This window comes from Pleurodeles waltl, chromosome 5, assembly GCF_031143425.1.
Source record: "Pleurodeles waltl isolate 20211129_DDA chromosome 5, aPleWal1.hap1.20221129, whole genome shotgun sequence".
NCBI classification, from domain to species: Eukaryota; Metazoa; Chordata; class Amphibia; order Caudata; family Salamandridae; genus Pleurodeles; species Pleurodeles waltl.
The window spans coordinates 1,631,711,011-1,631,733,496 of NC_090444.1; the positions used below are offsets into that span (position 1 = coordinate 1,631,711,011).

Here is a 22,486-nt window from a genome sequence, read left to right on the forward strand (position 1 = left end):
CCCTATTTTAGTTGTCAGGGTCCCGTATGAAGTGGAAACTTTGCACCCTCTCGGTGCCCAGGGCTTAACCTGACCCGGGATCCTCCGTTCCTGAATCGGGAGGTTTTTAACAAAAGCCACTTAATCAGATACAAGGATCAAAGAACAATTGACCTGCTTCCAATTTTTTTATTCATGCCATATATTACCAATGAAGAAAAGAAGTACATATTCAATATATACAGGCAATTTTAAAGTTCCTCCCTGCACCCACTACCACCCTGATTCACTATAACCCATCAAGGGCGGGAAAATGATCTCAACCAAAGAGCCCCTTCCAGGCTGAGTGGCTCCCTGGGCACTGCACCACCTGCCCAGTGTGCAGCAGGACCGGATGATGAAGCATGCCACATAGGTCGGTGAGGGTGCTTGCAACCTGAAAGGACACCTTTGGTGATTTGATTTCAGTGAAATATAAAATATTAGGAATACTTGTCCTCCTGTTCTCTACCCTCATTGTAGGTTAGAAATCCTTAGTGAATGTCACATTTTCTGTTAACAGCATAGTTTGGGAAGAACATGTGATTGACCAATAACACCCTTCTATTCTCATTTTATTTTTTATTTTTCAGAAGGCAGCCATTAGGTATTTAGTCACAAAATTACAAACATACATAACAATTAAGGTTGGCTAACAAACAATACAAAATCCCTCTTAAGAGGGATGAACAAGGATCCACACAGCAGGGCCGAAGTGGAAACACAAAGCAGTCCTGGTACATTTTGTTAGACCAGCCCCCACAAGGTGCACAGTGAGCAAGCCTGACCACTACAATGGGGCGTGGGGAGATTTCCCCCCCAAAGAAAAGTTGGGGAAAAAGGGGTCTCTTCAATGATTCCCTCACCATCACCCTCTAATAGTGCCTGTCATCTCTCGATAGCCCCTCTCTCACATGTAGTTCATTTGTTTTATAGCACCGCTCATACCTGCGTAGGCTGATAGAGCGCTTTACATCACGCACACATACAGAGACAATTAATCATATGTGTGTAAATCAGTGTACAGAAAATGTTACATAAGACAAAGGGGACCACAGGGTGTTGGATTCATATGTCATCAATACTGGTATGCATTTTGTAAGAGTGCTTGGTCTGGGGGAAGCATAAACTCTGGATTCAGAACATAACATAGAGGTTAGGTTTGACCTTACTAAAAACAATTAAGTCCCACCCAAACAAACCCTTTTTTTAGCAAAATTAGGATAATCAAGGATTCTGAAAAACATAACTTTCTAACCTGTATCATGCAGTTTGCATGCAGCACTTTGTTGGCAGTTCATAGCTCACTGTGCTAAATTAGGATTGTAACATATGCACTGCACAGTAACAAAAGGATCTCTGTGACAAAAACAGTATCCCACTGATCATTGCATATAAAATACTGTTATGTGATCTGCATAGTACAAGTTCTTTGCAGCAGGCATTTTAACCCTCTGCTCTACATTAGATGAGTCAAAACTGCCACTAAACAAATGCTGATCTCTCTCCAGCAGGTACATTTATCACCAGAGTTATCTTGGCACTTTTATTGTTGCCTGAAAACTGTTGGATATGCAAAAACTCTGCAATGTTTTAAAAATTGCCGCAAACCCTGCCCCCCACGCAAATGCCTGATACCCGGTACAACAAGTCCGGCCTTGCACCATAGTGTAAAACATCTACCCCCGAGTTTGTCAGACAAATAACGAACATCAAAATCCTTGCCCAAAACAGAAAACTCTCATTGCAGCAAAAGAAGTCCTGTGTACAAGCTTTAATATACTTCCTACCATAAAGGCCTATTGCCCTTAACATATATTTTTATGATGAATATGTCAGGGCTACAGCATGTATTGTAATAGCACAAATCTTTTACCGTCAGGGTTTATCAGAAGAAATAACCAAATTCACAACCTTTCCTAATGTGGTATTTTCTTAGATTTAACATAATGAAATATTTGTCTACAGGCTTTAGCACAGTGTAATAATACCCTACCATTAAAGGCCTATTGCCTTGAATAAAGATGTTTTCACAATAAATAATTCAGACCTACTGTCTTCTTAATAACATTTCAATAGTGGCAGCTCGCCCCACTGGCTGTGCCAGAAGCAGTGCAGGGAGGGGTAAAGGGAGAGGAGGGAAAAGTACACCTAGGTGCGCATGTGTGTTTGGCTGGCCAAACACACATGCACACTAAGGTTTTAACAGCTGGGCTGGAGAAACTGCACAGACCCCAGGACTGTGTCTGATCGGCAGTCACTGCTGCTCAGACCAATCCTGGCACTGCTTTCGTGCAAGGTTTTGCATGAAAGCAGCACCAGGATTGCTGGGGAGCCTATGCTGGTGTCCCAGCAGTGAATGCTGGGACACCAGAAGAGGAGGAGCACCAGGCAGCAGGGACGGAGTCAAGGTAGGTGCTTTTTTTTTTTTTACCTTGTCTCTGCCCCTCCGTCCCTCCCCTTCAGTTATGTGGCAGCCGCCGCTGCATTTCATAATAAACAGACCAACCTTTATCTCTGGCTTGTCACCTACAACTATATCAGGCCTACTGTACTGAGCATTATCTTCCTCATAAAGCAAAAGAGTGCAGTGCAAGCAGTCTTTCAAAAGGAGCACACACCTTCTGCCCAATCAAAGGCTCAGCACATGTAGGAAAGTACCATCTTGCCTGGCATGTTACCCCATTTTTACATGTATGTAAGTTTGTTTTTGCCTGTCTCACTGGGATCCTGCTAGCCAGGACCCCAGTGCTCATAGTTTGTGGCCTGAATGTGTGTACCTGTGTAGTGACTAACGGTGTCACTATAGGCTAGTGATCATTTTTACCAATTCTAATTGGCACACTGGAACACCCTTATAATTCCCTAGTATATGGTACCTAGGTAACCAGGGTATTGGGGTTCCAGGATCATTTCTATTGCCACCCATAGGGTGCTCAGACAAATCTTTACACAGAACTGCCACTGCAGCCTGAGTGAAATAACGCACGTTATTTCACAGCCATTTTCACTGCTCTTAAGTAACTTATAAGTCACCTATATGTCTAACCTTCACTTGCTGAAGGTTAGGTGCAAAGTTACTAAGTGTGAGGGCACCCTTGCACTAGCAAAGGTGCCCCCACATAGTTCAGGGCCATTTCCTCGAACTTTGTGAGTGCGGAGGCGCCATTACACGCGTGCACTACATATAGGTCAATACCTATATGTAGCTTCACAATGGTAACCCCGAATATGGCCATGTAACATGTCTAAGATAATGGAATTGTCCCCTAATGTCAAATCTGGTATTGGGGTGCCAATCCCATTCATCCCCGGGGCTCCACTATGGACCCCAGGTACTGCCAAACCAGCTCTCTGGGGTTTTCTCTGCAGCTACTGCTGCTGCCACCCCTCAGACAGGGTTCTACCCTCCTGGGGTCTGGGAAGCCCAGTCCTAGGAAGGCAGAACAAAGAATTTCCTCTGAGAGAGGGTGTTAAAGGCCTGGGAGGGGTATCCTCTCCCAGCCTCTGGCAATGCTTTGAAGGGCGCAGATGGTGCCCTCCTTGCATAAGCCAGTCTACACCGGTTTAGGGAACCCCCAGTCCCTGCTCTGGCACGAAACTGGACAAAGGAAAGGGGAGTGACCACTCCCCTGTCCATCACCACCCCAGGGGTGGTGCTCGGAGCTCCTCCAGTGTGTTCCATACCTCTGCCATCTTGGATCCAGAGGTGTGAGGGCACTCTGGAGGCCTCTGAGTGGCCAGTGCCAGCAGGTGACGTCAGAGACCCCTCCTGATAGGTGCTTACCTGACTAGGTGGCTAAACCTCCTCTGAGGGCTATTTAGGGTCTCTCCTGTGGGCTTTTCCTCAGATAACGACTTGCAAGAATTCACCAGAGTTCCTCTGCACCTCTCTCTTCGACTTCTGCCAAGGATCGACCGCTGACTGCTCCAGGACACCTGCAAAACTGCAACAAAGTAGCAAGAAGACTACCAACGACATTGTAGCGCCTAATCCTGACGGTTTTCTCGACTGTTTCCTGGTGGTGCATGCTTTGGGGGCTGCCTGTCTTTATCCTGCACTGGAAGCCACAAAGAAATCTCCCGTCGGTCGACGGCATCTTCCCCCTGCTTCAGCAGGCACCAAACTTCAGCATCGCCGGTACTCTGGGACCCCTCTCATCCTGACGAGCATTACCCTTGAACACAGGTGGAAGACCCAAGTGACCCAGACTGTCCAGTGGTTCAACTGTCCAAATTTGGAGGAGGTAAGTCCTTGCCTCACCTCTCCAGACAGTAATCCTGTGCATCGCGGGAACTGCAGCTGCTGGGGCTTCTGTGCACATTTCCACTGAATCCTTCGTGCACAGCCAAGCCCAGGTCCCCAGCACTCTGTCCTGCATTGCTCAACTCCCTGAGTTGACCTTTGGCTTCGTGGGACCCTCTTTTGCAGTGTTGAGACAACTGCTGTGTTCAAACTTCTTGAACCCATGTTCAAGGACTTCTGCGGGTGCTACCTTCTTGTGCATGGGCTCTCTACGTTGCTGAGGGCCCCCTCTGTCTCCGCTCCCAAGTGGCGACATCCTGGTCCTTCCTGGGCATGGGCAGCACCCTTTTTCGTCAACCGTGACTCTTGCAGCTAGCAAGGCTTGTTTGCAGTCTTTTGCCAAAGAAACAACTCTGCATCCTCCAGCACTCCGTGTGACATCTTCTGCACAAAGGAGACGTCCCTAGCACCTTTCGTTGTTGCGGAATCTTAAGCTTCTTCCATCCGGAGGCAGCCACTTTGCACCTTCATCTGGCGTTTAGTGGGCTCCTGCCCCCACCCGGACACTTTCACGACTCTTGGACTTGGTCCCCTTCCTTTGCAGGTCCTCAGGTCCAGGAATCCGTCTTCAGTGCGTTGCAATCTGTTGTGGTCTTTGCGAAATCCTCTATCACGAGTTTAGTGTGTTTCTGGGGAAATAGTAGTACTTTACTCCTACTTTCCAGGGTCTTGGGGTGGGTTATCTTGGACACCCTTAGTGTTTTCTTACATTCCCAGCGACCCTCTACACACTACACTAACCTAGGGGTCCATTTGTGGTTCGCATTCCACTTTCATAGTATATGGTTTGTGTTGCCCCTAGGCCTATTGCATTCTATTGTATTCTACAGTGTTTGCACTTTTTTCTAACTGTTTTACTTACCTGATTTTGGTTTGTGTGTATATTTTGTGTATGTTACTTACCTCCTAAGGAAGTATATCCTCAGATATTTTTGGTACATTGTCACTACAATAAAGTACCTTTATTTTTAGTAACCCTGAGAATTGTGTTTCTTATGATATAGTACCTATATGATATAGGTGGTATAGTAGGAGCTTTGCATGCCTCCTAGTTCAGCCTAAGCTGCTAGAACACTACTAATCTACTAATAAGGGATAATTGGACCTGGCACAAGGTGTACATACCATCAGGTACCCACTATAAGCCACCAGGCCAGCCTCCTACAGCACGGGAATGATCAATCGTGCGGGAGGAGCTTAAGCCAACCCGCCGCCAAGTGCTTCTTAAAGCTATTTCTATGGTGCTCACATAAGGTGTGTTGTCAGATTCTATGCAGTTTTTTATACAAGTCCACTTTAACAACAAAGGATTCAAATTGAATTGAGGGTATATTGGTGGGAATGCAAACAGCAATGCCTGTAGTCAAATTATGGCAACATATTCCTCGCCTATCCTGAATATCGACCAATCTACCTTCAACCCAATTGAAATACACTGACAGCATTTCTTGAAAAATCAATAACAGAAAAATACTACTCTAAAAGCAAGAGGCTGGTCGTCTTTACGTTAATTGGAGTTGGTTTTAAGAATGCCTGTGTTAATACAAACGTCGTTGATATTTTGTCCTTGTAAAGGCAAAATGACAGCACTGAAAATGTAAGGTACCATTGATCTATAAACAGCAAACTATTATCTCAAATCGTTCCCCATGGGGACTAAATCAATAGGAAAGGAGACACTGAATGAAACATGCTCTCTCTTGTCTCTTAGAGGAGGATACTAATCAGCAATGAAACTGTGATGCTTTGGTAATGTGGACACCTGTCCATTGATAAGTGGCACAGAGAAGTCATTTCATATGGGGCCACCAAGAAAGCATCTAATTCAGCTTGGCTGAAATTCAACTAAATGACATAAGGTCGTCAAATCGTTAGCATTTGCATTTTGCAAAGATATCCATCTTTAGAGCAAATGCAAGAATTAATAAGTTCCTTTGTAATTATCACGTTGTGTGCATCATTAAGAGTGAACGGCGCACCCACAGCAATACGAATATCTAATTACACTGCAGAATGTTTAGAAAATTGTCTGTTGTGCACTTTTGTAAGTAAGTAAGTAAAGCCTGAGCACGAACCCTGTAGAGAGGATGGCATTTGTCCTTGAAGCAGGGAGCCAAGTGAGCATAGATCTGCAGGCTGTAGTAGTAAGCTGCCAGCTGGAGAGATAAAGCTGAGTGTGATTGCTTTGCAAAGCACTTGTTGGCATCCACCACCTACGGCAACAAACAGAGAGAGGCATTAGCTTGGCTGACACGAATTCACCAAGGTGACAGTAAATGCTAAGTGCGGAGTGCGCGCGGGAGCCCGGCCGCCTGTTTGTTTCTAAACACGCAGCAATATCGCCCGTTTCACTGACGCTCAATGGCTACACCAGACAACAAAATAGTACACGGAAAGAAAATGCGGCATTCATGTTAGAAAAAAAGAACAGATACTTAGAGAGACGTGTTTACTTAATGTTCCCACAATAACTCAAGGGCCTTTTTCCCAGTACTGGAAGTCACGGGCTGCGGCTTCCTGCGGGGCTTCACGCCCGGTTGACGTACCGAAAGCACTCAATGCTGCCGCTCACGCAGGGCCGGTGTTTACATAAAAGGCTATTTTAAAAAACAGCCTAGGGTAAAGGGTTTTTAGTTTAAGACAAAGCCACTATCGCCAGGACGTCGAGCCCCTTTGTGCTGAGGAAGAACTCCCTCTGACATCGCGGTCCCGGGAGTCAGCGCTCAGGACTCAGTCAAGGACTCAGTCATTCCAGTTGCTGCGTCACTGCCAGCGGGATCACACCCAGCGCACAGCCACGGAGTGGGGAGCAACCTGCTTTTAGAACTAACACTGTGAGGGAGAAATAAGGCCAGACCCCGCCGAGCACTTATCCGGGGGCGGGGGGCACTTTCGGTATGTCTGCGGACCTCTAAAGTACAAGGAAGGCAGGCGTGAGACACACTTGCTAAGCAGCTTTCTGTGTGTGAATATATAAATTGTACGACGATGGCGCATCCCCCCACTACTGCGGTACATATAATATTGACATTACCCTTAAAATAAACTCTACCTGTAACCCACTGACATTCTTACAAACACAACGGCGCTTCATTCATTTATTTTTTTAGCACAATGGTATTTCAGTATTTTTATGCCGGCTGCTCAACTGTGTAGTGTTGGGGCCCTAGGCCCTCATGCTACTAGAATAAGTCACACAGACACAGTGGCATGGTCGGGAGAACTGGCCCTGGGCACGTGCGCCCGGCCCTTTTTATTGCCAGGGTCACCTGACCGGTGACGCCTGTGTTGGGTGGGTGTGGGGTGTGTGTGGGAGGCCAGCCCTCAGCAGAGAGGCTGGCCAAAACACTAGAACGTGTCCAGCAGGACACTACATGCCTCCAAAACTTTGAGGTACAAAAAACAAAGTCCAACCTGCAAGAGAAAAACACAGTAACAAAAACACCACCATCAGTCTCTCGGCCTCGAGAAGGCAGGCCGCCGGATTGCAGTGGGCAGGTGCAGCTGGGAGCACATGGATCCTTCTGCACGAGTTCATGATTTAACCAGGAACAGCCGGGCACGAACACTGTGTGGAAGAAGTCCGGACTCTGACAGTCAGATGGTTGGTTAAGTGTCCACTGATGCGCTGTGGTTCAGTCCAGTGGGCACTCGTGTCGAGGCTGGTGGTGTTTACAGTTCAATTTGTTCGAATAGGGCATATCATTCGAATTGGGGGTGTCATTTGAATTGGGTGCATCACGAGCACTGGTGGAGTCCACTGTGAATCTGCTTGGCGAGACATCCTGGCTTCACGAAGGCCAATCCCTTGAAGACGGATGACATCTGTGATGGCGTGAGGTCCTCCTCTGAAGCCTTTGTATGTTCTGACCCTCTGATGGCAAAGCTGGTTCCAGACCACCTCTCGGTTTTGGATTCTTCACTATGGAACTTCCTTGAGGCCCTTTCGATGGGTTTGCCACGGGATTGGCATGGACTGTGCTGGGCTGCGTGTGGGCCATCTGCCGGCCGCTGCAGGCTCTCCGACAGGAGCCATGGCCAAATCATTCGTGCAACCACAAGGGTGGATGTTCCGTGGTCAGGGCGCTTGCCGACATGGATCAGGTGCATGCGGGCTCTCAGACGGACTCAGGGCAATTGTCTATCACGTTGCCAGGCGGGTGTCTAGTTGGTGTCATGTTAATTCACTGAAGACAGTCTTGGTGTGCTGTGACCTGTTGGAGTCTCCAATGCACAGCCCTGTTTGTCTCTTTGTCTTCATCGGTGGGGCAATGTCCAGTCCTCTCTCAAGCTTGAGAGGCCCCTTGTCTGGGTTGTCACGGGACTGCTTGTGGTCTGCGTTGGGGCTGCTTGTGTGCCACATAGGGCAGCTGCAAGACCTCCTAGGAGCCACTGCCTAGTCGCTCGTGCAATTGCAGGGGTAGATGGGTCTAGGTCACGACTTGCTCTTGTCACCGAGAGCAGGATACAGTCAGGGCGAGCAGTTGGTCATTGGTTGACTGGTTCTTCAGAGCATAAAAGCAGAGGTGTAGGACTCCAGTCTGGTTGTTTAACTGCTCCTTTGATGGAAACCGTGATGCACATGGCAATGATGGTGCTTGCCATTCGGAGACCTGGACGACAAGTGATGTTGCTGGAGTGAGGGTGATTGGAGGGACTTCGCCATAGCTAGTGCAGTCTTTCTTTCCCTCATGTGCAGATGCTGGCAGTGATGCCATCTGCTTTAAGCAGCTGGTGACAGGTGGCTTGGACGGTCACACTGTGAAGCGTGGGGCAAGTACGCGGTTCACGCATGGCGTCTTACGTTTGGTACTCCTGCTGAGCTGTCTCCAGTGACGTCCCCGCACCCCTGTGGCGGTCTTGTCTGTGAGTGCACTCTTTCCTTGTTGCATGAGTCCTCCAACTCTCCACCCTGTTGATCTTCCATTCTTGTTCTTCTGTGGTCGTCAGGTGTTGCAGTGTGACAGGTGATGTCACACAATCTTCTTTCTTCCTTCTTCATAGCATGGTGCTGCGCCACGCTTTCTTCTCCTTTGTTGTGTGGACCTTTAGAAGGTCCTGTCCTGTCCAAGGACTAGGCATTTCTCAGTGTTGCTGGGTGGCATCGTGCCACTTGGGGTGTGCGACTCTCCTCTTGCCTGTTGCGAGCCACTGCCGACTCCGTCTTGAGGCAGTGTGGGGGAGGACACTCCTTGTGCGACTCTCCTCTTGCGAGTCACTGCCGACTCCGTCTTGAGGCAGTGTGGGGGAGGACACTCCTTGCTGAGTCTGGCCCGTTGCAGGGCAGTGACGGAGGGTCACTTTCTTTTCCGCTTCCTCTTCACTTGAGGGCGCAGTGCTTGGGCCCCAAGGCAGTGCTTTCTTGGCACTGGGTCTTGCTTGAACCTGTCTGTGCTTTGCAGGGTTGGTCGCTTCTGATGACCTTCTGTGTGATGGGCCAACGGTGGCCGTCTTGTGTTGCAGAAAGGCCGGTTTGCATGGCCTTTTGTCCCGTGCGTTACGTCACGCTCTCGGGTGCTCTCTCCAATTTTGCAGGTGTTTTTCCGTGTTGTCACGTTCTCTGGTGCAGCTCTCTGCACACGTGACAGTCTCTTTTTTCTGGGCGTCCTTTGATATTGCCTGGCATGTCCCTTTCTTGTCCTGCGGTGATGTCCATCACTGCTGGGGCATGTGGTGTGCTTTCGGCGGTGGTGGTGGACGGCTGGCAGGGGCTGTGCAGTCCATGCGCGCTCTCATCGTGCGTCGCGTGGCACTTGCGTCCATTTCTCGTCATTGCAGTTTGGCTGGGACAGCTGCAGTCCTCTCTGTCCCTGTGCAGCGTTGTTCCCGCCGTTGTCATCTTGTGTGCCGTTTCCGTCTTCTGCGCCATTTTGCTCCGCAGGCGCGCTGTTAGTCTTGTGCAGTCACTCTCTTGGGTGTTGCTCTAGACTTTCTTTTGACAAAGCTGTTTTTTTTTTCACTTTAAAATAGAAAAGGGTGCAGTACCGACTTTGGCCACTGGATGCCAGTAGTCCACTTCTTTTCTTCAACTTGAAAGACAGTCTTCCTCCTACCGGCCTCGTTTGTTTTGAGGCAGATGCCGGTGAAACCATGCTGCTGAGGAGTTCTTCAGGCTGGTGGGGGCTTTTGCTGGTGTCTGGAGCGGCAGGTAAGTGCCATTTTTCTTCTTTTGTGCTTTTCTGTCTTCTTTTTTTTCCCTTTTACTGTAGAACAAAACATAACCTTCTGGTGACGGGGTACTTTGGGCAGTTCAAAAGTTCTGAGTGAGTGTGTCAGCAGCTTTTCGTTTTTTTTTTTTTTTTTCACAGCCTCCTGGTGACATGTGGGCACATGCTGTGGGGGTCAGCTCTGTTGGTGCAGGCCGTCGCGGGCCTGTGCTGTAAACCTCCCTGGTATCCCACATGGGATAAGGGGATCCTCGGGCACTCTGCTTCTTTGGTGCCTGCCAGCACCATTTTCATTATGCGGGCCGCATTTCAGCATTTCATTCAGAACCAGACGAAGGTGTGGGGGCGGCCCGGGGCTTTTTCTACTTGGTGCGTGTCTGCACCATGGTCATTCACTGTTTTTGGTGCGTGTCTGCACCGACGCATCCTAAATTGTTTTCGGTGCGTGTCTGCACCAATGTCTCCTGTGACCACGCAGCAGCAGGGGGGAGGCTCTGGGCACTTTGTTTCTTCGGGTGCAGTCAGCACCTCTTGATCGGATCACTTGTTTGGAGGGGCAGCCCTGGGCACGGCACTTTGATTTCCGGTGCGAGGCAGCACCGTTGCGCTTTCTTGCTAGCGGTGGCCGCAGCCGGGTTGGCAGCGCTGCGGGCCGCTTTGTAGCGCACTATGACCCTCCTCTTCACAGCGCGACTGCAGCATTATTTAAAAGGAACAGGAGAGAGGGGAAAACGGCCCGGTTGCTTTCTCCCTTCTCTTGGTGCACGATCGCACCATGTTTTTCACACGTGGCCGCAGCACGACGGCACACGCTGCGGACCGCATTCTTTTCTTAGGGGCGGGGGCGACCGGCCCCAGTCGCGGTTTGGCGCCCTGTTTCACACAATGCGCGGCCGCGCTTCGGCCGACACGGGGATCACCTTGCGCCTCATTTACGGCGACCGCATCCGTATTGGCAGTGCTGCGGCGCGCTGTTGGCTTACTGTTTTCTTGTTGGCGCACAGCACCAGGGCGCTGCCTCTTTTGCGTAGAGGGGTGGCAGGAGAGCCCCCAGGTCGTGTGCTGGTGGGGCTGGGACTACGCCGGCCTTCTTCTCCCCCAAGCACAACGTAGAAGATGCTCCTTGCCGCGTGGGATCGGACCCACTCGTCGCCAATGTAGTGTTGGGGCCCTAGGCCCTCATGCTACTAGAATAAGTCACACAGACACAGTGGCATGGTCGGGAGAACTGGCCCTGGGCACGTGCGCCCGGCCCTTTTTATTGCCAGGGTCACCTGACCGGTGACGCCTGTGTTGGGTGGGTGTGGGGTGTGTGTGGGAGGCCAGCCCTCAGCAGAGAGGCTGGCCAAAACACTAGAACGTGTCCAGCAGGACACTACAAACTGCAACTGGTTCCGACGTACCACACTTCCTCACACCGCTGAGTATCAACGCCAAAGAGGGACAGTGTTAAAAGCTTGCGTGTGCTGAATACATTACTTACGTTTGCTAACATTTTAACCACAGCGCTGGGACACAGATGAATACACAACAGGCAAATCCAGTCTAGCGCCTTTGTGAAGGCATTAAGGAAGGGAAAGTCGTTTGGGAACAAACATCAAGGACATGCACACCATCAAAAGCTGTTGTGTAACCTCCCTGCAACTAGGGCTTCCGCCTTTCCAAGAGAAAAATACCGGCCATTTACAGTTGTTTCAAAAGTCTGCAAAGGCCCAGATATGGTTCTAAATAGGGCTATAAAGAAAATCGTATGTATTCATTTGTGACATTCATTTTCTGCTTTTGTTTACTTAAATTATTAGTCAGGGATCGTTAACGTAGCTCTAGAACACATTTAAAAGTGCTTTATATTTTTATTTGCTGTTTAAAGTATGTACAGATGAGGGCAATAAATACCGGCTTTAGACAATTGTGCTTATTTTTGTACCGGCGGGGACATTAAAATACCAGTGATGCAGGTGGAAAACGAGCTAGGTGTCATCCCAACCTACGCCTAGTTGGATATGATTTTACCTTTCTGTAGAGTCTTTCACAATAGGTTTGCTGTAGAACTACATAGAAGGCACGACCTATTTGAAGAATACCAAATTAATTACTACGCTTGTATTCTTGGTTCTCAGAACTCAAACAACAACTTGTGTTCTCCTCTACATTCCTTAAACTAAGCTTCAAGGAACCAGGGGCCTGACTTACACAGCCTTTGGCAGGTGCAAACACTGCAGTTCATACAATTACAGGGTATGCAGCCACAAAATAGTTTTTTACAATGTACAGAAGTCCTTTTATGAGTTATAAACGGACCATCAGTGCTTTCCAAATCACAAACCGAAAAAGGGTGTCTCCATCTTATTTGTGATTCCGAAAAGGGATGCACCATAACTGCAGTCATAAACCACTAATCAGATATCAACATCTCAATGGGGGTGGTATTACGTCTCCTGAAGCCAACTTCCCTTTTGTAAGTCGTGGCCACTGTCACCAAAACATCAAATATTTTTCTTAAAGCAGCATCTGACTCTTGAGCTCTTAAAAACAAGCATAAGCAAAGTCTATGAGTCTCACTTACTGACCTACCGCGGAAAAAGGCACACTGATGGGTTTGCTGCTAGTGGTTGTGTCATTCCCTGGTGGTGCACATGTGGTTACTTATTCTGGGGGATAATATGGGTGGCATTTTGTTTTCATGTAATGGTCTAAAATGGCAGACGCCACAGCCTGAAATCACTTTTAGAATTGCTATGCTGCCTAGCTGCAAATGGCTGCTCCCAGGCTCTCCAAAAAAAAAAAAAAATCTGGACCATACATGGCTTGGGAGCTTAAAAGGCATAGGTAGTGTCGGGGAGGGTGGGGCTTCACAGAGAGCGACAGGAAGTGGGCTGGGGTGAGAGATCAAAGGGAGAGATTGAGGCTGGATCCAGAGATGCCTTTAAAAAAATATAAATGCGAGGCAGGGGTAGGGAAAGCAATGGGCAAGCTTGGGTAGAGGGATGAGAGAGCAACCCAGCATGGGGGGTAAGCAACGTTTGAGGATGGAGCAGCACATGAGAGAAAGAGGTAGAAAACATGCACCCCGTCGTGAAGTACACAAAGAAGAAGTCAAAAAGAAGTTCTCTAAATGGGAGCAGTAGAAGAATACATGTCGGCCAATAAAATGAAAAAGATTACGCATCAGCGAAAGTACACACAAGAAAAGGAAAGACAACGAATAAGAGGCAAGCAAAGTGACAAGAAAACCAACCAATGGTAAGCAATGGCCAGGTTCCAAGTCCACTGTAAGATTATAGCATAGCATAGTATTAGAGGCTTTTGCCTAAAGACACCTGAAAGCTTTTTGGTATGCAAGACCTAAAAATGGATCCTGTTTGGAGATGCAAACACAAGGACTAATCTCTGCTGTTTCCTGCAGGCCTCTGTCCTTTCATCTGCAACCAATCACAGAGGTTGGCAACTAGCGACCTACCTAATTAATATTCATTAAGCGTGTCATTCTGTGACTCCGTGCAAATAGGCAGCTCGCAATTTGCCCTATTACAGCATAGGCTGAAACGCAAATTGCGTTCCCTTTGGCAGATCTGACGGCGTCCAAATTGCACATTTGTGGTGCCCAGTAACCTGGCATGCTGCCATGAATCATAGTATATTGTTCTAGACGACTAGAGGAAAGATCTGGTGATCAGGGAAGGGGAGGGACTGGCCTGGTGTGGCTCTGGAGTGTGTTTAGGTATTTGATACTGATCTAAAGGCAAGGGCATCAGTGCACCTGATTTAGGTGGATCTGACGTACAAGTTACTTACCTTCGGTAACAAAATATCTGGTAGAGACATAGTCTAGTTGCAGATTCCTTACCACAGAATTTCCCCCCAGGCGTCAGACTGGATCCAGAGATTTCATCTTCGAGCAATACCCTTGCACGTCGGTAGGTGGCGTTGGTCGACTCTGCAGGCGTTGTAGGTGTCGTGGTCGCCGTGATGACGTGGGGAGTAGTACATAGACGCTGCCCTCACGCAGTGACGTCAGTTTCTTTTAACGTCTTTCCACACCAGAGCGCAGAGCCGCTAAGAACACTGATATTGGTGTGCCAGAGCTAAGGACCTGAAAGGGGGGAATCCCTGTCCCTAGAAATCAGTTCGCAAGCGGTGAGGATGGGTGGGCGGTAAGGAATCTGCAACTAGAATACGTCTCTACCAGATATTTCATTACCGAAGGTAAGTAACTTGTACATCTGATAGAGACTTCTAGTTGCAGATTCCTTACCTTAGAATAGATACCAAAGCAATGCCATACTCGGTGGTGGGCTGCGAACTAAGATCATACTAGAAAGTCCTGCAGGACCGAACGAGCAAAGTAGCCGTCCCGACGGACCTAACTGTCCAGGCAGTAATGCTTAGCAAACATGTGCAGAGACACCCACGTAGCTGCCTGACAGATATCCAGGACAGGAACTCCGCGTGCTAACACAGTGGATGCAGCAGTGGCCCTGGTAGAATGAGCCCGCAAGCCGTCAGGAGGTTGCTTTTTCGCCACAGCGTAGCACATTTTGATACAAAGAAGCACCCATCGAGAGATGGTATGCTTCTGCACAGCCTTCCCTTTCTTCGCACCCACAAAGTCAACAAAGAGTTGATCGTCCACCCGGAAGTCTTTAGTATGATTGAGATAGAACGCCAATGCTCTTTTTGGGTCCAGACGGTGGAGTCTCTCCTCCTCATGGGAAGGATGTGGGATTGCGTAGAAGGTAGGCAAAGTGATGGACTGTATCATAAAACACAAAAGGAGAGTACTGGGAGTGTTACTATCCCACACCACCTCCCAAGAGAAATCTATATAACCACTAAGGGTGTGGGATAGTTAGGGTTGAGGGTGGAGTTGGACCAGTGTTCCCTCAATTATCAGTACCGATTAGGTCGCGTTTTTAAGAAAAGAGGAAGAGCATATGTGGAGAGTGTCTTTGGAGCGGAAGGCTGTGTTGAATAAGGGGCAAATGCTGTCAACTGTTGCCGCTCAATCTCCACGCATAAAGGCAGAGGTTGGACATGTTCGGGTGGAGGACCGTCCCCTGCTGCTGCGACAGAAGATCCGCCCGAAGAGGCAGTCTGAGTGAAGGATCGATGGACATGCTCAGTAGCTCTGGATACCACACTCTTCGAGCCCAGTCCGGAGCCACCAAGATAACTTGGGCCCGGTCGCTCTTGATCTTCTTGAGAACTCTGGGCAGAAGAGGGATAAGCGGGAAGGTGTAAAGGAGGCCGGCGTTACACTTGACGCGAAAAGCATCTCCGAGCGGGTGCCTCCTTGGAAACTCCAATGCGCAAAAAAGCTGACATTGCGAACAGATCTAACCAAGGCTCTCCCCACTTGAGAAAGAGACCTTGCACGGCCGCCGGATGGAGACGCCATTCGTGATCGACAGTGCGTCGGCGGCTGAGTTTGTCTGCTCTGGCGTTGAGAGAGCCCGCCAGATGTTGAACCATCAGGATAATGCCCTGATGTTCAAGCCATGTCCAGAGGTGCGGTGCCTCCTGACATAGGGTCCAGGACCCTACCCCACCTTGTTTGTTTGAGTACCACATGGCGGTATTGTTGTCCGTGAACACCTGCACCCCTTTCCCTTTGAGAGGGGGAAGGAATGCCTTCAACGCAAGTCTGATCGCTCGGAGCTCCAGCATGTTTATGTGGAGTCCCGACTCCGCCGGAGACCAGAGGCCTCTGATCTCTGCCTCTCCCATGTGGCCGCCCCAACCCAGAAGCAACGCATCTGTCACTATTGAGAGATCTGGTTGGGGAAGGGAGAGGGATCTGCCATTGACCAAATTGGGATTCGAAAGCCACCACTGCAGGTCTTTCGCTGTCCCCTCCGAGATCTGGACCATGTTGGAGAGATTCCCCTGATGCTGCGCCCACTGGAACTTCAAATCCCACTGCAGAGCCCGCATATGCCACCTGGCATGTGTTACTAGCAGGATGCAGGAGGCCAAGAGGCCCAGCAGCCTCAGAGTCTGTCTCACCGAAACCCAAGACCAAGGCTGAAAGATCGGAATAATAGCCTGAATGTCTTGGACTCGCTTTTGGGGAGGATAAGCCCGAAACCGCACTGTGTCCAGAACTGCCCCGATGAAAGGGAGCGTCTGAGAGGGAGTCAGGTGTGACTTCTGCACGTTGATAGTGAACCCCAGCTGGTGCAGGAGGTTCACCGTAGTCTGGAGGTGTGAGACCACTGTCTAGGGCGAAGGCGCCTTCAACAGCCAGTCGTCTAGGTAGGGGAAGACTGAGACCCCTAACCTGCGCAGATGAGCTGCAACCACCGCCATCACTTTCATGAACACCCGAGGGGCACTGGTAAGGCAGAAAGGGAGCACAGTAAACTGAAAGTGCTCGTGACCTACCACGAATCGTAGGTAATGTCTGTGGGCAGGCAGGATGGGGATGTGGAAATAAGCGTCCTGCAAGTCCAACGCTACCATCCAGTCTTCTGGGTCTAAGGCAGACAGAACCTGAGCTAGGGGGAGCATTTTGAACTTCTCCTTCTCGAGGAAGTAGTTCAGGTCCCGAAGATCTAGGATAGGGCGCAAGCCTTTGTCCTTCTTTGGTATCAGAAAGTAGTGGGAATAACAACCACGACCTACTTCTGGCACAGGGACCCTTTCTATTGCTCCCTTGGCCAAGAGAGCCACGACTTCCTGGCGGAGAAGCACCAAATGATCCTCCGAAAGGGGATGGAAGGATGTTGGCATGTGTGGTGGTGCGGATTCGAAAGGGAGGGAGTAGCCCTTCCGAATTATTTGCAAAACCCACCCGTCCGTGGTGATATGTTCCCATTGGGGCAGGTGATGGCGGATTCTGCCACCTACTGGGCGGGAGTGAGGGGACGGACTAGGAAGGTTTGGAGGCTGCAGCGGGGGTGGACTGGACAGACCTCTGGTTCCCTGTCCCACGACCACGTGGGATTCCGCGCCCTGACCACGCATAGGCTGTCCAGCGTGCATGGCCCAGTGGCTTGGTTGAGGACGTGGCAGGGCACCCCTTCCGTGGCTACGAAAGGGACGAAAAGCTGACTGGGGGGGGGGGGTGGCGGGGGAGAGGGTGGCAGAAAGGCCAAGGGACCGAGCCGTAGCCCTGGACTCCTTGAACATCTCCAAGGCAGAGTCCGCTTTGTCTCCGAAGAGACGGGTGCCATCAAAGGGCACTGTCGTAGAAACCGATCTGCCCAGAGAGTCGGTCGTATCCAGCCCACAACGGATGGTGAACTTCGCCGCGTCTCTCCCATTTTTGACTGCTTGGGAGACGATAGCACCGGCCTCTTCCGGTATCTGCGGTAGGACTTGCGCAACCGTATCCCACAGGGAGTGGGAATAACGGCCCAAAAGGCATGCAGTGTTCATGGACTGCAGCGCGAGGCTGGAGGAAGAAAATAACTTCTTACCAAATTGTTCCAGCCTTTTGGATTCCCTATCCGGGGGTGCGGAAGGGAATGCGCCAGAAGAAGAGGATGCCTGGATAACAAGACCCTCAGGCGTAGGATGTTGGGACAGGAACTTCGGGTCATTCGGCGCAGGCCGATGGAGGCGAGCGATCATCCTGTTCACAGGAGCCCCTGTGTTGGGTTTGGACCATGTACCCAAAAGGACGTCAGTGAGGGCTTCATTAAATGGGAGAAGGGGTTCAGATATAGAAGTCCCAGGCTGAAGCACCTCCGTCAGGAGGTTAGACCTGACTTCGACAGTAGGTAGCTCAAGGCCAAGGACCTCAGCCGCCCTACTAACCACCATACCATAGGTAGCTCCCTCTGCTGTAGCCACGGTAGGAGGAGACAGCATGCCAGAGTCAGGAGAAGTATCAAGACCACTGGCTACTGGCTTCTGGCTTCGCCCAAGTCCTGTACCCAGTCCATAGTAGGGTCTTCCTGGTATTCATAAGGGTCCAGGGACCCCTCCAATTCCTCCCCGTATTCGTACCCATAGGAAAATGGGTCAGAATCTGACCTCGGGCGAATGGGGCCCACCGACGCCGCTCTGACTCCGAGTCGTCGGGAATGAGAATCGGGTCGACGTCGATAGTGGGCACTACTGACGTCGTGAGCGTCGCTAAACGACCCGGCGCCGGGGAAGGTCTCGACTGTGCGACCCGCGTTGGTACAGATCCGGAGGCGACTTCGGTGGCCGGGGCCTAAGCCGCCGTCACGGAACCCGAAAGCCCCTCAGCCATGCCCCTTGGGCCCGAAGGCACCGTATCGGGGTCAGCCCGCCCAAAGATGAGGCGCATGGCCTCGTAGAACTCTGAGTTGGGCGGGGGTCGCTCTGGCTCCAGGAAACTCGGGGAAGCGTGGAGTCGACTCAGACGTAGGCTCTGAGGACGGAGGCCTAGTTCGTGGACGCTCCTCCCGCGTTGCGTCGACCGAGCGACGGGGTGAAGTCGGAGAGAAATGGGACTTCTTCTACTTCTTCTTCTTCTTCTTCTTACCTTGACCCGAAGATTTTGAAGAAGACGAGTGGTGGTGGCTCCGTGACTGATCTCAAGACCTGCCTGTCAAGCGAGATCGGGATCTACTCGGTGTCGAGTGCCGGGCCACCATCAGCTTTAGGGACCGCTCCCTCAAAGCCTTCGGATGCATCGCCCGGCACTCGGAGCATGACTTCAGGTCGTGGTCGCGCTCAAGGCACCACAGGCAGACACGATGAGGGTCCGTCACCGACATCATGCGGTGGCAGTCCTCGCACCGGATAAATTCGGGCAAAAAATAGCCGAGGGTAGCTCTCTCTCGGATCAGCGCATTGCGCGGTAAGAACAGAACTGACATCACTGCGTGAGGGCGGCGTCTATGTACTACTCCTGACGTCATCACGGCGAACATGACGCCTGCGGAGTCGACCAACGCCACCTACCGACGCGCAAGGGTATTGCTCGAAGAAAAAATCTCCAGATCCAGTCCAACGCCTGGGGGAAAATTCTAAGGTAAGGAATCTGCAACTAGAGGTCTCTATCAGATACAGACTATCCAGAAGGAGTTGTTAAGCAAAATATACACTTGCATGGGCCAAATAAGGACAACATATTCACTAGATCAAGAAAATAATGCAGAGTTGCTGCAACAGCAACAAGCCACGAGTGGCAGGTTTGACCATGGTTCCTGCCCAGATAAAAGAGAGAGGGGAGGGGAGCAGGATTTTGATTCATCAGAAGATCTTAATGAGCTAAATAATTGGACACCCATGTCTAGTATCCAGAACAAAATATTAGTCAATACACCTTGCATGCATTCAACAAGGTGCAGATAGACCGTGTAGCTGGGCATCACTGCTCTGACAACACCACTTCTCTCCAAGCAACAACACACAAGACATTAAGCACATCACTTCATCTACTGTGCTGCACAAGCATTCAAACAGGTTGAATATTCCATATTGTTGTGCATGAACGAGCTAACAATTGTACACAGGTTAATAAGCAACCTGCACAAAAGTGCATATTGGCTAGAGCTGCACAGATGAGTGCAGTGTCATATACAAATTGGTAAGGACCTCTGGCTACACACACCAACCAATATTAATATTTACAACACACATATAGCTGAAAGTTCCACATTAGCACTGATCCAGCTGCAAGGCCATGCTAACGGCAATACAAACATCTCTGTATACAAAACATAAGGTAATATAACAAACGTAACATGTAATCTGCAAATGGTTTAATACGATAAATACGACACGACTTGATCCGTCAATCCTTAAGATGAGGGAATAAGTGGAACTTTCTGTCTCTGAAGATAAATGATTATGATCGTGTTCTTGGTGAAATCTTTTTGGTCCTGATTACTAGTATAAGGAGCATTTATTGCACATGATAAACAACAATACTACGGGGTACAGTATTTATCGAGTGTGATAAATACCATCTAGAACAAGTTGATGATGCAGACTTTGGTGTTTAACGCCCCAAAATCCGCATTATACAATAAATAACAAATGGTTTTCCCTTGTTAAATTTCGGCAGGTTTGACCTGCCAAAATTTAATGATGGTTGAGCTATTTAACACATCTGATAATTATTGAATGCGTTAAATACACTCTTAATTCAAGCATGTGACACAATTTAATGAGCAACTCGTAATCAGGCCGTAGGACGACAGTTAGGCCAAATGCTAGTGGTGACCCAGAAATGCTGCTACTTCCCCCCAACAAATCGTAGTGTCAAGGTCTGACTTGAACATAGAAGGATGCAGCCGGCAGATCCAAGGACACAGTCTTGCAATTCCATAGAAGCCAGTGTCAGGACCAGAGTCCCTATTATGAATTTGCTTCTGTTATCTGACTCCCTTTACGGGAAATGGCAGGTAAGCAAAGGGATTCTTGTGGCAGAGATGGTGGGAGTGGGGTCACCCACACAAAACGTGGTGTTGAAGTACATGATGAATGTGTCTGATTAAGATGTTATCATGGGGAGAGTGCACTTGCTGAATGATGATTTTGAACCACTTTTGCTTGAAGGAGTTCCTACCTGGGAGATGGTAGATGAACAGGTTACTTACCTTTGTTAACACCCCTTCTAATGGATACTCTATGTAACTGTAGATTTCTCACCTTGTGAATACCGTCAGGCGCCAGACCGGATCCAGAGATTTTTCTCAGTATTGTTCTCAAGTGCCTGCAGGTGGTATCATGCAAATTTAAGTGTCAACCCGGCTCGCTTACAACAGTTTCTTGACTCTGCCAGATGTGAAGCTCAGTAGGTGAATAGATGTGACAGTGTGCAGCTCTATAGATAAGGACCTTTTTCTAGCTAGAGAAAGAGACCACTCAACAGAACAAGGAGATAGAAGGGTTGTGAAGGATCTGTGGTTAGACAGTGTGTCCACCAGAAAGGGTGTTACTGAAGGTAAGTAGCATGTTCTGATGACATTTTTGATCACAGATTCCTGACCTACCCTGTGAATAGATACAAAAGTACTACCTCACAAGGTGGTGGCTCTGTGGAATAGCTCAAACACAAAAGGCCTGTAGGACCAAGTGTGAAAAGTGTCCCTCCCACTAGAGCTGGCTATAAAGGCACTAGTGCTTCATGAACAAGTGGGTTAACGTCCATGTTGTGGCCTGTCAGATGTCCAGAACAGGTACTCTGCATGCTCAATACGGTAGTAGCAGCCTTGGTTTTGGTGGATTGAGCGCTCTGTCCTTTTAGGGGATGGTTCTTGGCTAATGTGTAACAGATCTTAATAAAAAGAACTAGCCATCTCAAGATGTTCCTTTTCTGAAATGCTGTGTTTTGGCCCACAAAGAGCAGATTTTCTACCCACTGGTGCTTAGTACAATCGATATAAAAACTCAAGGCTCTTTTTAGATTCAAATGATGAGGTCTCTCCTCCTCTTTCAAGCAGTGAGGTAGAACCAAGAATACCAGAAGAATGATGGATTGTCCAACATGAAAAAGTATCACAACTTTTGACAGAAATGCTGCTCTTATCTTCAGCACTAGTTTATCAGGAAAAAGGGTGGTGTATGAAGGCGGAACTGACAGAGCTTTCTGTTCATTCAAACGCTAAAGTGACTGCAGTGAGAAAGACTGTTTTAAGTAGACGCAAAGGACAACTGTGCATCGGTGCAAATTAAGTAAACATAAGGAATGTGAAAACCAAATTAAGATCCTGCCGAGGTATCACTAAAGGTTTGGATGAAAATATCAACGACACCTTTAAGAAAATGCATCTCAGCTGGTGATTTAAGCAAGGAACGTTGGTCTGGCAAACGCAAAAGGTCCAAATGGGCCAAGAAATAATCTTTAAAAGTACCTTTGGTTTGTCATTGCTGAGCTAAAGACAGCAGAAAAAGTGAAACATCCAACAACTTTGGGGATTATGGGTATGTATGACGGGAAATATACCAAGTAACAAACTAATCCCAGCGTCCACTGCAGACAGATTTTATGAATGGTTTGTGGCTGCTAAAACGACATCCACAACTTTGGGAGTTGGGTGAAAAAAAGTTAACTGTTGCCGCTTAATCT

At 49.1% G+C, this 22,486-nt stretch overlaps 1 protein-coding gene across 2 annotated transcripts in view; it reads right to left on the reverse strand.

Annotated features, from left to right (window-relative positions):
* The window catches only part of NBAS (NBAS subunit of NRZ tethering complex), a 1,762,396-nt gene that overhangs the window by 879,142 nt on the left and 860,768 nt on the right, over positions 1–22,486 (reverse strand). For both annotated transcript variants that reach the window (XM_069235962.1, XM_069235961.1), the window contains exon 40: positions 6,400–6,537. In XM_069235962.1, the coding sequence (XP_069092063.1) occupies positions 6,400–6,537 (138 nt within the window). The remainder of the gene's footprint in view (positions 1–6,399; positions 6,538–22,486) is intronic.